The sequence below is a fragment of the Sceloporus occidentalis genome, unplaced genomic scaffold, assembly GCF_023333645.1.
Source record: "Sceloporus occidentalis isolate IW3139 unplaced genomic scaffold, rSceOcc1.0.p SCAF_15, whole genome shotgun sequence".
Taxonomy (NCBI): Eukaryota; Metazoa; Chordata; class Lepidosauria; order Squamata; family Phrynosomatidae; genus Sceloporus; species Sceloporus occidentalis.
The window spans coordinates 12,722,822-12,738,037 of NW_028316995.1; the positions used below are offsets into that span (position 1 = coordinate 12,722,822).

At 42.6% G+C, this 15,216-nt stretch overlaps 1 protein-coding gene across 7 annotated transcripts in view; it reads right to left on the reverse strand.

The window, feature by feature from the left end:
- The window catches only part of LOC149303264 (EH domain-binding protein 1-like), a 174,448-nt gene that overhangs the window by 125,012 nt on the left and 34,220 nt on the right, over positions 1–15,216 (reverse strand). For all 7 annotated transcript variants that reach the window (XM_089481486.1, XM_089481485.1, XM_089481484.1 and 4 more), the window contains exon 4: positions 14,218–14,271. In XM_089481486.1, coding sequence (XP_089337612.1) covers positions 14,218–14,271 — 54 coding nt within the window. The remainder of the gene's footprint in view (positions 1–14,217; positions 14,272–15,216) is intronic.

The window sequence follows — 15,216 nt, forward strand, 5'->3', positions numbered from 1 at the left end:
AATGCTGCTGCTAGGCTTATATTCCTTGCACGTCGCTCCTCTTCTGCTTCCCCACTAACAGATAAGGCCCTCCATAACACTGTTCCTCCACACATTTCTGCCCTCATAAGCAAATACTCTCCTACTCTATCCTTACATTCTTCCCATGGGCTATGGCTCTCCTCCTCACTTATCACCTCTTCCTTTTCCAGTCTACAAGATTTCACTCGGGCCGCCCCATATCTCTGGAATCTACTTCCATCGAACCTTCAGCATTTACTCTCCCTCCCAACATTCAAGAAACTTCTCAAAACCCACTTCTTCAGAGAAGCCGCACCGTCTTAGCTGCTAGAACTTCCTTGTCATCGATACGACCACCACACTACCTCTCACCCTTTCTCTGTGCCTTATGTTCGTCACCCCATTCCCTCAATATTGTAAGCTTGCGAGCCGAGCCTCTCCACCTAATGTATCGGTTTGTCTTTGTCAACTCTCGTCTTGTCAGACCCCTTGAATATATGTATTGTATTAAACGCTGCGTAGATTGTTGGCGCTATATAAATAAAAGATAATAAATTACCTGAGGTAGAGACTGCAGCTCTGCAGCTGCCCTTCTTTTCATTGGTCTAACAAATTTTGCCACTGATTGGCTGTTTGCTCTGCAGATGCGCATGAGTGTCTGACCTCATCCGCAGAGTGTACGGAGCCTGCGCTGGAGCCGACCTGTATATCACGCGCATGGAGGTGCGCCTGGCCGAACACATCTCCTGCACGGGAAATAAGAGGGCGCTCGGCAGAGCAAACCTTTGTGCCAATGTAAGGCTCTTAGCCGTCGCCGATTCAACTATTTATGGGCAGAATAGACGGGCCGAATGGTTCTTATCTGCCATCAAATTCTACGTTTCTAGAGGGGCACCACGCAAATTTAAACAGCCCTCCCTCTCAGCTATCGTATGCATTAAAGGTCATCTGTTCCGGAGTATCCGTGTAATATATACCGAGATGTACGGTAAAGATATGGACTCATTTCCCAATAGTTATTCCCCATTTGGATGCATTGAGCGACCTGCAATGCGGCAGCACATGTACACGCCGTGCACTTCACAGAAACCATTGTTTTTAATGGTTATGTAACATGTCCACTCAGATTAAACAGAAGGAAGAGAATTTGTAACGTAAACACTCCATACGATTTTAAACCCGTTTTACAAGTCTGTCACTAGTTCAAATATTAACACAAGGTGAAAAGTTCAATTTCCACCGAAATGAGAACAGTCTGCTATTGTAGTTTAGGTGAACACCTCCTATCAGAATCCGTGTCGGCTGCTTACTCGGGTCAGATGATGGACCCTCTGATTACATACATTGTGGGGGATTCTGGGCGCACATTAATTCCAGTGCTCAGAGGCTGCCATGATTAACCCGAGCATTTCCAGCATATATCTTTAAGTCCCTCCATCATTGGCCATAATACAGAAAACGTAGACACCTAGGGGCTGAGCCAAGGACTAGCGGCATAGAGGCATAAGAAGGCAGCAGAAGCGGATGTGAGACAAACGCCACAGCCCTGCCTAGAGAAAGAGCAAAGTGACCCGGAGACCCAGGGAAGCAGAGCTGCACCCAGAGACCCTGGGTCAAAGCCACAGATATCCCAGGTAAACCTATGCATTAGAAACCCATCTCACGCGTATACCACGGAAGCAGCCATCTTTACTTCCTATTCCCCAGATCTGCGGGGTTATTTCTCCCCATTCAGTTATTGCGCACTTAGAAGAACTGGAAACTAAATAAAAATGCTAGGTTTGCCACCCTTTCCACAAATCTTGGCTTTCCAGATTGCCTTACCTTTAAACAATTAAAACAGGGGCGTCCAACATGCGGCCCGCGGGCCAAATGCGGCCTGCGGAACCTCGAGGTGCGGCCCGCGTGAGATCGGTACCCAGGATCACAAGAGCCCTGCTGCTTACTTGTGGGAGGGTCTATTCTCTGCTCCAGTCCCGCTTCCTCTGTGGGGAGAACGAGGGAGGCCACACCCCCTGCTGAAGTCTGTAAGCGGCATCGAGAGCTGTAGAGCAGGTAAGGGGGTGGGGTAGGTTGTGTGAATGAGTATGCCTGATTGAGGGAATGAATCTGTGAATGAATGAATTTGTGTGTGTGTGATAGCATGGATGTGTAAGTGCTGGAACCTAGGCATGATGGGACTGTGATTGCTGTTAGCAATCACACTCCTATCATGCCAAGTCAACCAGTACATGCTGAAACCTGGCTAGCTGCCCCCCTTGTGTATTGATGCTGCCAGCAGTATGGGGTCTGCACTTACAGCCACCCTGTACCAGCATGTACTGGCTGACTTGGGATGATAGGAGTGTGATTGCTAACAACAATCTGCTAACAGCAATCACAGTCCCATCATGCCAAAGTTCCAGCATTCACTGGTTGCCTGGGTATAAAAAGAGTGTGTTTGTTGATTTTTTTTGTCCAATTGTGGTGTTACTTTTAATAAAAGTGTGGATACACACTAAAATTGGACAAAAAATACAATGCCCAGCCAACCAGTACATGCTGTAATCTGGGTAAGCCTGAGATTGCTGTTAATCATAATATATAATTTTTTTTGTACAATTTTGGTGTGTAACTTACTTTTATTAAAAGTGTGTGGGGTGGGGGGGCACTTTCAGTTTCGGCTAAGTGAACCCTGAATTTTCGGTTTTGGTCCAGAATTTTCCAGAATAGTGCATCGCTAAAATAAATAGAACTATTTTATTTTTACTTATCCAGAATCCTGAATTTGTAGGCCCAGAAATCCCAGAAATCAGCGAGAGTAAAAGTAAAGGTTTTGTGTCATTTACTTTATTTTAATCTGCATATCTTATTAAAGGCCATATTTTCTCTCAGTGAAAAATGAGTGCGGCCCTCGCACGTATACAATTCTGATGAAGTGGCCCACTGCAGAAAAAACTTGGACACCCCTGAATTAAAAGGATTTAAAAAACACACACAAAAGGTACTTTAGTCTTATAAACGTATTTGATTAAACTAAAAGCTGTGATGCTGACTGTTCCCTTTTAATTAAAGTCTTGTTTGGTTACCTTATCTTCATGTATGAAAGTCACCTTCCAAAATTAATAATCTGACCCAAAATATTAAGAATTAAGAGCAGTTTATTGGGTTTTATTATTAATTGGAGAATGAACAACCTGCTTAAGGGGGTCAGTTAAATGCGTCTTAAATAGAGCAATTAACAGCGCACTTCGCTGTAGCAGGGAGGCACGAGAACAGGTTAAAGAAGGCTGTCAGATGATAAACGCACTACAGGTGAATTACAAATGTGTTGCTCAACAGAAATACGTCATTGACGAGTCAATTACCCTTAAAGAAATATCATGTCACGGCCTGCAACATCTTATGTCTGTGCTGATGTTTTCCAGGCTGAGCAATTACATTGTTTGACGCTCACAGAAGACTTGTGCATGACTATGCTTCAGCAATGTGGAAAGCCTTAGTGATGACGGATATGGACACTAAATAATCATCGTCACAAACAAAGTGAATTAAAGAAAAAAAAAAACGATGTAAATAACCGGGGAGGAATAATACAACCAGAGCCAAGATAAACGGACGTCCTCGCATGCCTGAAGAAGAGACCTAAATTGTCTTGGAAGCTTGCGTTCTAGTTCTGCTCTGCCGGCCAATAAATGGATCACAGGTTATCTCTATCAGTTCTCAGAGAGACTGGGATTTGGGGAGGGAGATCTACTTTGAATTTACTAAGAAGGTAGTAGAACACATGGGGGGGGGGTAAACATAACTACCGGGGCACCAGTGATGCAGTATCAAAAGAGTAAAGCCATGACGGTCGTCTACCTAGCTGTGAAGACACGGGGACAGCATTCTTCTACGCCAAGCACAGGCTTAGAAGATATACGCCGTATCAGTGTGAATCTCCTGTTACGTCTTATAATCTCTTCTTTCACCTCCTTCTACATTTCTCACGTAAAAGCATAATGTGTGTCTGAGAAAGGAGCAGGTATTCAGAACGCCAAGCCGTAGATCAGCGGCGTTGGGGCTTCCGGGGATTAATTTATCACCCCGGTCAGTCTTTGAGTATGAGGACTATACCGGGTATCGGGGATCAAAAGATGATCTAGTGATTTTAATCAGAATGATAACAGCAACAATACATTTATATATTCACTATGAATCATTTGGGGCTATCCAAACACCTATGTCAATAAAATAAGGTAACTCTAAGAATTCTGCAATTTATACAAACTGCCGTTTCCAGTCTGTGATGAAAATAACATTTTTATTTCAAATTAAATTAATTTAAACTGGTTGGCCTTTCCAAACTAACGATAAACAGGTATTAAGGGTAACGTCCCACATATCTAATCCTACATATTTACTGTTAATTACATATATTTAGCCCAGGTAAGTGTTCTACAGTACAAAGAGCCACATATTTATGATATAGCCATCCTTTCTGTGCGCCATTGATAGCAGTCACTCTACTAGATTTCATGTCAGTAGTAAATCTATAAAGTAACTGAACTCCCATCGTCTCAAACACTGGAGTGTAAAACACTTGACTTCAATCACAATATGGACGCATAGTGTAAATATTCCTATCATATAAAGGCACAATCAAATTGCTATTGTTATATTACTAGCGTCTGCATTCCATCTATTCCACCCATAATCCAAGAGTATGATAAATTCGCTAAATTTCCCCGAGAAAAATCAAGAAATGGTTTACTACAAGAACACGACCGACACCCCATGGATATCAAAGTCCTCTTTACAATGGCTGCAAACAGCTTCCACTTGGAGTGCCAGTAAACAGACAATATATGAATCCAGACCTCTTCATTCGTCTTTGAATTTTCTACCATCAAAGCCCCTCCATGGAGTTACGCAGAGCTCAGCCATAAACAAAGGGTGTTGTGCCTCTAAACATTCATCGGATCAGACTGTGTGTTATGTAGAATAATAGGGGGCCACCAGTCAGATGTAAATGTAACTCACTCAACGCTTCCATTGAAGACCCTCCCCACCTGAGGCCGGCATACGACTAGTGGTTCTGTATACAGGCAACAGATTATTTCCGCATACAAGCGATGTAAAAAGGGGAGAATAACATTTTCGCTTACACAAGTATGGCCAGAGCAAGAGATAACTTGGTAACTGCAAGCATTTTGGGGACAAAATAAGCGAATCCAGTTTCTAGATATAGTGATAATGGAGCACAGATTCCAGAAAATAAATATGCTGATGAATTGTTCTCTAGCTTGCTAATAATGCCGCCAGTCCTCACATACATAACCCATACAGGCACAATCTCCCAAACACACATTATCCACATACTGATGGAACGAGAGCGTCAAGCCTTAACAGAGAGATGGCTTGTCGTTGCATGAAAGAAGCTGACATATTTAGTCTATTTCGTCAGGCTGGCAAAAGTGCCAAAGAAATGCGCCACTCAAAGGCAAAAAGTTTTCTATCGGACAATTATGTCTGTCGCCATTCAGCCTTATATGTAAAAGAACAGCTCGAGCACATCCATTCAATCTGTATGCAGAAGTGATGTCATAAGGCAACAGAAATCCTAAGACTTATGTCGATGCTGAATTATTCTCACTGCAAAGATCACTTGGATAACACGGCCCTTGTATATGTTCATTAGACTAACGCGACAACGTTTGCAGCGGCCAAAGCCGGCTCTATTATATAAAGTCTGAATTCACTGTTTGTAACAATGTGTACTTGCGCTTCTTGCTTTACATATAAGTAATGAAATCCACACTTTATTATATAACACAATGCGAAATGCTAAACCTATACCATGTTTGTTCGAACAAACCCCAAACAGCCTGCCTTTAAAATGACATTACTCAGCATTCTGCCGGCACCGGCAGCTCTATATACTCCCGAACATCACGCATTCACACGGCATTGTCTGACACGGTGCCATTTTGATGATAAATTGCTACCTACAGCTCAAATAATTCTACCAAGGGATTAACATTTCAGAGGCTGAGCCATAGATTATGTGTGTGGGGATCTTGAATTTCATCATCTCCCTTTGGCACAATAGCTTATTCTTCCCTTCCCCTCTATTCTCTCATGAAGGGTCAGAGAAGCTTAGCCTGGCTGCTGCATTCATTTCATCCCCACATTAACCAGATACCTTGTCTTCAGCGTGTTTTTGTGTTATTTATTTACACACACTGTACACTGTTGTGAGTACAGCATCGTCTAGGAGGTCAAAGGCTGCCATCTAGAGGATATTAGTAGCTAAGCTTGGGTCCTTTACGTATACAAACAGAGACGCATTTACAACAATCACAGGACGAAGTTCAATTAACGATTTTTATTGTTTTTTTAATGTAAAAGGCAGTGTGTGTTAATAAAGTGTCGTTAGACCCAGACGGATCATCTGGCGGGCTGATGGCACCAGACAATAACCTTTACTGCCTGCTGTAGATCCAGAAATTGCATTGTGTGGCCACATGTACATCATTTAGTGGCCACAAGCCTAAAGTGCTTTTCATCCCCAGCCTGTCCCTGAATGCCATATGGAAATTCCAGTACCCAAGTACCCAAAGGCTTCCCAGGAATAAGTTAACAAACCAAGGTTTCTTCGTTACTGGCTTTCCAGGGAATGCTTAACTGTCAGGCGATACAAAAGCAGAACACCCAGAAGCTGAAAAGTTCCTTAAAGGGCAGGTAAGAACTATTCAGATCTAGTCTGCCCATTGCTCCTACTTTAAAGATTCAAACCTTAATTGTTATTGGTATCCGTGTATCTTTACTACATCTGCTGGGAGGCTGTTCCATACTCTTAGTAAAGTACATTACACCAAAGCCCCTGCTGGCTGATCATGCACATTGCAGTCAGCAATGAGAGGTCATGGAGCCCTGCTTCCTGATCCCAGTGGTATTTATTGACACAACATGAGCTTTCCATTACATTGTTCATTATGACAGCCCAGAATTAGCAAAATTTTTTTCCAGCTGAATAAATCCTGATAAATCCTTTAGGGCCAAAGAGCTCATAATTAACTTTAAACTACAAGCTCAATTTTAGCAACTAGTATTTCTCTTAACATCAACTTCAAGGAACGTGTGGAATCAGGAGCATCGCTAGAAACCAGAAACCTTTTCACGTTTTTGTCTCTAATCCACACACAGATCGATACAACACAGAGGGCAGCCACACAAGAAAAGAGGATGTATATTTAGTGGAAGGAACAAGGGACTTGGGTAATATTTCAATGCTGGGAGAGTATGTAGATGAGCAGTGAAGCAGCCAATCAGCTGGCAGGAAAGTGCTCTCATTGAAATCAACAAGAACACTTTTTGTGCAAGCGCTTGGGGCTTCTCATCAGACACTGCCTTTCACACACTGGGCAAAAGATGTACATTTTGTTTGAATTTGAGAGTTTAGTTCATTTAACATTGCACAGGGTTTTCAGGTTGGCACAGGTGATTTATTCTAGTCTAAGCTGCTCAATGGTTAAAAGGGAGAGACAGAATGCCAGCGTAGTACACCATACCCCAGCAGGGAGGATGATGCCCACAGATGGGGTGGCTGGCAAGCTATTCTGGGTCAGGCCTAAAACAGAGGAATACACACACGACAATGTATTTACCTTACCTACTGAATGGATTACAAGGTGCTGTGCGCCTTTAAGACACGTCATGCTGGGATATGTCGTCATATTACAGCGTACCATGTTTAAAAGGCACACAGCGCCTCTTAATGCAGTCTGTGGAGGCTGTGTGGGGCCAGCAAAGCCTCTATAGCGTAAGTGAGCCAGTTAAGGAGATCAAAGATCTCCTTTGTAACCAGCACACTGTGCAGTGGGATATCAAGGGGATTGTAGAAGGGGGGCTGCTGTCCCTCTATACCTGCCACCCTAGGTCTGGATAGGTCACTGTAATATATATTCTACGCACACATTTTTTTTTTAAGGCTGTCTAGTACAACGGACAGGGGTTCATGTAAAGAGGATCTAGAGGCAAAAAAGGTGATTATTGTTAACCTTGTCTGCATATATCTACCCAGAATCATTGTTAACCCTTGCAGTGGTGGTGGAGCTATGACATTTATGTGGGAAAAGCAAGTCTTCTGGCTTGTCTGGTGGATGCAGAGGACTGTTTAATAATGTCTGCTGTTATTTTTTGAAGTAATATTGAATGGTTTATTAGCAATGTAATAAACATTTCCACCTCTAGATGGCACTGCATGTACATAGAATAAAAAGTATTTATTTTACAGTTTTAGAATAAATACATGAATACAAGGATGCAGCACTTACTGTCAAGCATCATTTGTACTGTAGCATCGTATGTAATAACTCATGATATAAAGCACATTTCTTCTCTGGGACAATTCACTGCCTGTGCTGAGAACGCACACTACATGGTAGGCTTCTAAACTTTACAAATAAAATAGAATCTGTTTATTTAGCATCTTCCATGAAAAAAAGAAACAGATACAGAACTGCGTACATAGGTGTACAAAATTTGATTGTCAAAGAAGTTCTTCACCAAAATTACTATGTATCCATAATTACACAAAGTCAGGGATACCCATGGTAACAGTATCTGCAAATACGGCAAAATTGTAACATGTGACAAATGCCAAGCAATTTATTTTCTATTTAGGAATGTGAGAGGGGAAAGTAACAAAGAGTACAGAAAAAAAACAATTAAAAAATTTTGGGAGAAGACCCGGGTGCTCTAAGAAAAAGAAGGGAGAAACACAAAGAAAGCTACAGCCTCAAAGGTGCAGCAAGGGGCCGACGTCCTCAACATTAGAGTATGTAGAAACCCAGGGAACCCAGATGGCATCACATTTATGTATTTCATCGCGTAGTTTAGCTGTGATCTTCTCTAAGGTAATGAGGTTCCAGATGTTGGACTGAATCTCCCTTATAGTAGGGGGGGGGCACCCCCTCCAGCGTCTCGCTATGGCCTGGTTAACAGCAGCACATATCCTATGTAAAAGCTTCTGGTGGGGCACAGCCTGGTGCAGCGACATTCATCAATAGCAAAGCCACTTATGGCGAGGGTTTCACAGTGGTCTCCAGAGCCCCGGAAATCCGTCCATAGAATTCCTCCCATATGGGAAAGATAAGTCTACAAGACCACCAAGCGTGCAGGTAGGAACCTCTCATCCCACATCCTCGGAAGGATCACCCGCACCCGCGACCACATAGGACATCCCTACCGGCGAGAGATACCAGTGCGCCATGACCTTATAAGCTCTTTCTTTGATCAATATATTGGTAGTAAAAAAAAGAACAACTTTTAATAACAAGTTAGGTCACTAATTTATTGCAACATAAAAAAAAAGGTTATTCTCTTTCTGAGGATGGATATTACAGCATTCAGTTCAATGATAAAAGGTCTTTTTCCACTAAAAATATTTAGTTTTTAGCTACTGCACATATTCTGAATGCGGTGCAGGACAAACCGTCTTTAATATCCCATTACACACAAGCAGTGTTTACTATTCTTATATTTTTCAGTATTCCTCTAGAATTATTTACACACAACAGCTAACGAACGATAACCAAGAACCAAATATTATGCTGTTACTATAGCAACCAATGCTTTTAACTAGGGTGGTGTAAGTGGGAGTATTGTTTCAAGTTTCGAACCCAAGCAATGAACATGACAAAGTTGTGCACAATACAACCACGGGACACCAATCTGCACACTTATCAATACATGTTTAATATATTATTATCTTTTATTTATATAGCACCAACTAGTTCTGCAGCGCTTCTTACAACAGAAACCAATACTTTAGGTAAAGAGGGTCCTCTTCACAAGCTACATACATATACACACATGCATACGCACACACACATTCACCACAACAAAACCCACTGCTATCAGGGTCATTTCACCAAAGAAAGGGCATGAAGACATTGGAACTGAACTGCATCCTTACACTACGATACACACAAGTCTAAAAAAAGTCTGCCTCCTGCCCCCTCCCATACTCCACTCTGCCTCCTCCCCCTTCCATACTCCACTCTGCCTCCTCCCCCCCTCCCATACTCCACTCTGCCTCCTCCCCCCTCCCCCCTCCCATACTCCACTCTGCCTCCTCCTCCCTCCCATACTCCACTCTGCCTCCTCCTCCCTCCCATACTCCACTCTGCCTCCTCCTCCCTCCCATACTCCACTCTGCCTCCTCCTCCCTCCCATACTCCACTCTGCCTCCTCCCCCCTCCCATACTCCACTCTGCCTCCTCCTCCCTCCCATACTCCACTCTGCCTCCTCCTCCCTCCCATACTCCACTCTGCCTCCTCCTCCCTCCCATACTCCACTCTGCCTCCTCCTCCCTCCCATACTCCACTCTGCCTCCTCCCCCCTCCCATACTCCACTCTGCCTCCTCCCCCCTCCCATACTCCACTCTGCCTCCTCCCCCCTGGCATACTCCACTCTGCCTCCTCCCCCCTCCCATACTCCACTCTGCCTCCTCCCCCCTCCCATACTCCACTCTGCCTCCTCCCCCTCCCATACTCCACTCTGCCTCCTCCCCCCTCCCATACTCCACTCTGCCTCCTCCCCCCTCCCATACTCAACTCTGCCTCCTGTCAGCAACGGAGGTTCAGAAGACACCAGGGAGCCGGGTAGAGAGGCAGAGTGACGTATGGGAGGGGGAGGAGCCAGAGTGGAGTATGGGAGGGTGGCTCCCATACACCCCTCTGACTCCTCCCCCCTCCCATACACCGCTCTGCCTCTCTCCCGACTCCGTTGCTGACAGGCACTTTCACTGCAGCTTCATAGAAGCCTCAGCGTAAGTGAAGGGCAGTAATGGAGGCTGTCTGTGCGATTCAGACCCCCACCGGCTGACAGAGAGGATGATTCTCGGTCAGCCGGTGGGGGTCTGCCTGATGCGCACAGAGAGCCTCCTTTACTGCCCTTCGCTTACGCTGAGGCTTCTATGAAGCTGCAGTTAAAGTGCCTGTCAGCAACGGAGGTTCACAAAGCACCAGGGAGTAGGGAGAGAGGCAGAGTGATGTATGGGAGGGGGGAGGAGTCAGAGGGGTGTATGGGAGGGGGGAGTGAGACGGAAGTGAGAGACCGGCCGACAGTGAGGGGAATCCAGGTCCCCTGCAGCATTGTGGGGGATCTGGATTCTAGTGTTATAATCCGATCTTTGTTTGAGGTCGGATTATATAAGGAGAGGAGTTTTTCAGAGCATTCGCGATTCGCGTAGACAACTTCCGCTGCAGCAGGAAGGAGGTGTGGCTAGCAGCGGGGGTTGTCTGCGTCCATCGCGCAGACCTTCCCCGGCTGTCAGAGATCAGAGTTCCCCGCGCCGGTGCCAGGAACTCTGATCTCTGACAGTCGGGGAAGGTCTGCGCGATGGACGCAGACAACACCCGCTGCTAGCCACACCTCCTTCCGGCTGCAGCGTAAGTGCGTGGGATCTACACGCTGCCCCGGCTACATGACAGGGAAGTCAGAAGCACCGGTCAGTTGGGGGGGGCATAAGGCATTTCTGGAGGCAGAGTTCTCTGTGAAATGCCTTTTAACCCCCTTAATGCCACTCTGCCTCCAGAAATGCCTTTTTAACCCTCTATACGCCACTCTGCCTCCTGAATGCCTTAAACCTCCCTATGTGCCACTCTTCCCCATAATATGCCTTTTAACCCTCTAAATGCCATGTGGCATATAGGGGTATAAGGCATTTCTGGAGGCAGAGTGGCACATAGGGGGTCAAAAGGCATATCATGGGGCACAGTGGCATATAGGGTTAAAAGGCGTATCATGGGGCACAGTGGCATTTAGAGGGTTAAAAGGCATATCATAGGGCACAGTGGCATATAGGGGGTATAAGGCATTTCTGGGGCAGATGTGCATAACTGGGGGGCAGGTTGGAAAATAGAAGGAAATAAAACTAAAATATTTTTCTCAATCATAGCTTTTATTAAAAAAAATAGTTTACATAAATTAACATTTACTGGTAAAACTTTTTTCCTTTAGGGTCGTCTTATATTCAGGCGTTTTCTTTTTTTCCTAAGTTAATATTCAGATTTTGGGGGGTTGTGTTATAATCAGGGTCGTCTTATAATCGAGCAAATACAGTAGTTTACATGAATTAACATTTACTGGTAAAACTTTTTTCCTATAGGGTCGTCTTATATTCAGGCTTTTTCTTTTTTTTTCTAAATTAATATTCAGATTTGGGGGGTCGTCTTATAATCAGGGTCGCCTTATAATCGAGCAAATACGGTAATTTGTGTTAACATTCTACTTAAAAGAACAGCTTTAGTTCAGGAAAGTTCAGGAAATATTGTTTAGTTGAATGTGGTAATGGTAATAAATTACAACTCTGTATCCCTTCTTTGCTTGCTTCTGTATAAAGGCCTTATCTAGCCATGTACTGGTATACACCATTATGTCTGGGTTTTGGTCCCAAAAAACTCTTTGCTGAACAAAGGTCTACAAGAAAATAGATAAATATGTAATAGTATCATAATATATAGCAAAATTATTTTATAGGGTAACTCACAACACACTAACCAGCCAATCATAGCAAGTATACTAGTCCCCTTTGTCCAGTGCCGTCTTTGATTGAAAGCGATGCTCTGTAATAAAATGTCACATCCTACAGCTTACTACTGCTGGTATTAACAAAAAGGCTCAATAAAGAAAGATGAGCCCATAGCATGACAGAACAAGTGAATTTACATCAATCCCCATAACCATTGTAAAAAAAAGATGGAATCAAGCCTTCCTCAAGGTGTTCCACCCATTAAGGGTAGGCACTAACCACTGAGCACAAAGTATAAATCCAAACACAGAAACCCAAATAACAAGAAAAAGCCGTATTAAATGTCCTTAATCTTTTTTCCCCAAGTGTTCGCAAAAATATGAAAAGGACAATCATGAAAGTTCAATGTTCAACAGCTAATAAAAATAATCTGTTATACACATTGTGCACCACTAGATGGTGCTATGAAGCCATTTCCTTATTGTAAAAGTAAATTAAAGAATTCCATTTGCAATCAACTCTTCACACCAACAGTTTGTTGAAGACTGATAATCATGGCTCCATCCCATGACTGCCCAGCTCTATCCTCCATATGCATTAATATGTCATCATTTGTACTGTACTTCTTAACAAGTACATTTCAGGTTCTGTAATCACAATAACTTTAAGCATCAGGTTGAAATGAGGATTCCGGACACTGTAATATGACATCATCCCGACTATACACAAGTATGTGCCGCTGTGCCTTGGAGTGCTTTAATTCATTAAGCTTTGGTGAAGTCTGGCATTTATCGGAAAGCTTTTCATGGAACTACCATAGGCTGAAATGTCAAATACGGCAACATATCTGTGGGATTTGGTTTAAGACCAACCGATAATGAAGGTCAAACTTTGTGGCTGCAATTCAGAATTCAATCTGAACAGCTTCCAATACATTTGTTTCACAAGTCCAAAAATTATTCTGATGTAAAAAAGCAAATGTACTTGTTAACACTTTGCAACCCTTAGCATGCTGGCCTTTAGAACAATCTTACCCCATGCTCAACCTCAAAAATGAAACCATTTTCAACCAACTATTTTTTTCAACCGGGTTGCATTTCGGGATTATGATGAAAGCTGTAGTATATTAGCTACATGTTTAAAGAAGACATAGTATTTAATTAGCCGAGGTATATCCACTAAAACTTACTAAATTGTTTGCCATTTGAGTTGTTCCACCTGGAACGCCTACCCTGTTACAGACCTTTGTATCATCTGCAAAAAGACATACCATTAAGACCTTCTGTAATATCACTAATAAAAAACATACAAAAAGTACAGGTCCCAATACTGATCCCTGAGGTAGCCCACTAGTACCAAGTCTTTCCTCGAAATATACATCATTAACTACAACCTTCTGCCTCCTGCCACTCAACCATTGCCTTATCCATTCAATGTATAGATCCACAGACCCATTGAATTGTGCATTATTGCAGGGACAGCATAGTATAAACTAGAGATACTCTCTTGCCAACTCTACCTTTAGTGAATAAACCCCAAAGTGGCAAAGAGTCTCAGACAGCCGATGATCCCGCCTTACTGAATCCAAACAGAGCAATGTTGGAGAAGAAGGACAACGATGAGCTTTAACTTGTTTTGGAAAGGCAGTGATTTTGTTTATGAGCTCTACAAAAATAGTGTGATCTCTTGTAAGGTAAAAGGGTTTTTACTTACATTTTCTATAACAAACGTCCATTCTTTGTCTTCAAACTCTTCTGCATGAGGATCCTAGAACAAAAACAAAACGTGTATCAATTCCAATGGGTTTATAACTAAAGGGAAGATTCTGACCCAAAAAAAAGGAAATTCTCATGAAGATAACACCGAAAAGAGCAGACACATTTATTATAGAAGGGCTCCGTTAAAATGCCCACCGAGTCTGGTTTTATAACCAAGGCTCATGTCAGAAAGCCTCTCGGCAGGCAGTCACTTGTCCATAGATCAAAAGATCTCAATGCAAGGCACAGCATGCGTTATACTATATCTGTGGTATATTTATTTATATAATACTGTGTATGCTTCAATAATATTTTATTAGCTCCAATGTGTATGAGATGGGATGTGTTTTGCTATTGATGCCCTTTTTTTAACGGTATTAAAGCTTTTGTCCCACTTGTACAAAATATTCATATATCTACCATATTAAGTAAATAAACCTTGGCACATCCCATTAAAGTGGGGTTTTTTTGTATGAAAACTACATGTGCTTTTATTTCTCATGACAAGCAATCCCTCAAAAAAAAAAAAAATCAACATTACATAAGTAATATTTTAAAAAAGTGTTGGGACATCCAGTAGGACTAGTGACATTTTTTCTAATGCTGTGTTTGGACTGGTAAGTATTATTGAGTCGGCCTGATGTTTTATTTACTTTAAGACAATCCAAAACATAAATAAAGCATACATGGGTTATCCACACACTTATATGCAGATATAAAAACATCTGTAAACCTGTTTCAGTTACCATAGTAACACGTAAAGTATTAAAGCACTCTGCCAAAGGTAGATCTTAGGATACGCCATAGTGAATTATATTAAAGTTTTTTATATTAAAATAGATTATTTTAATGCATGTTTTTAAGTATTATTTGCTGAAGCTGGGATTTTGTTCCTTACCAAGGGGATTTATATATATTTCATCCAAATAATATATTTTGGAAGACCAACGAATGA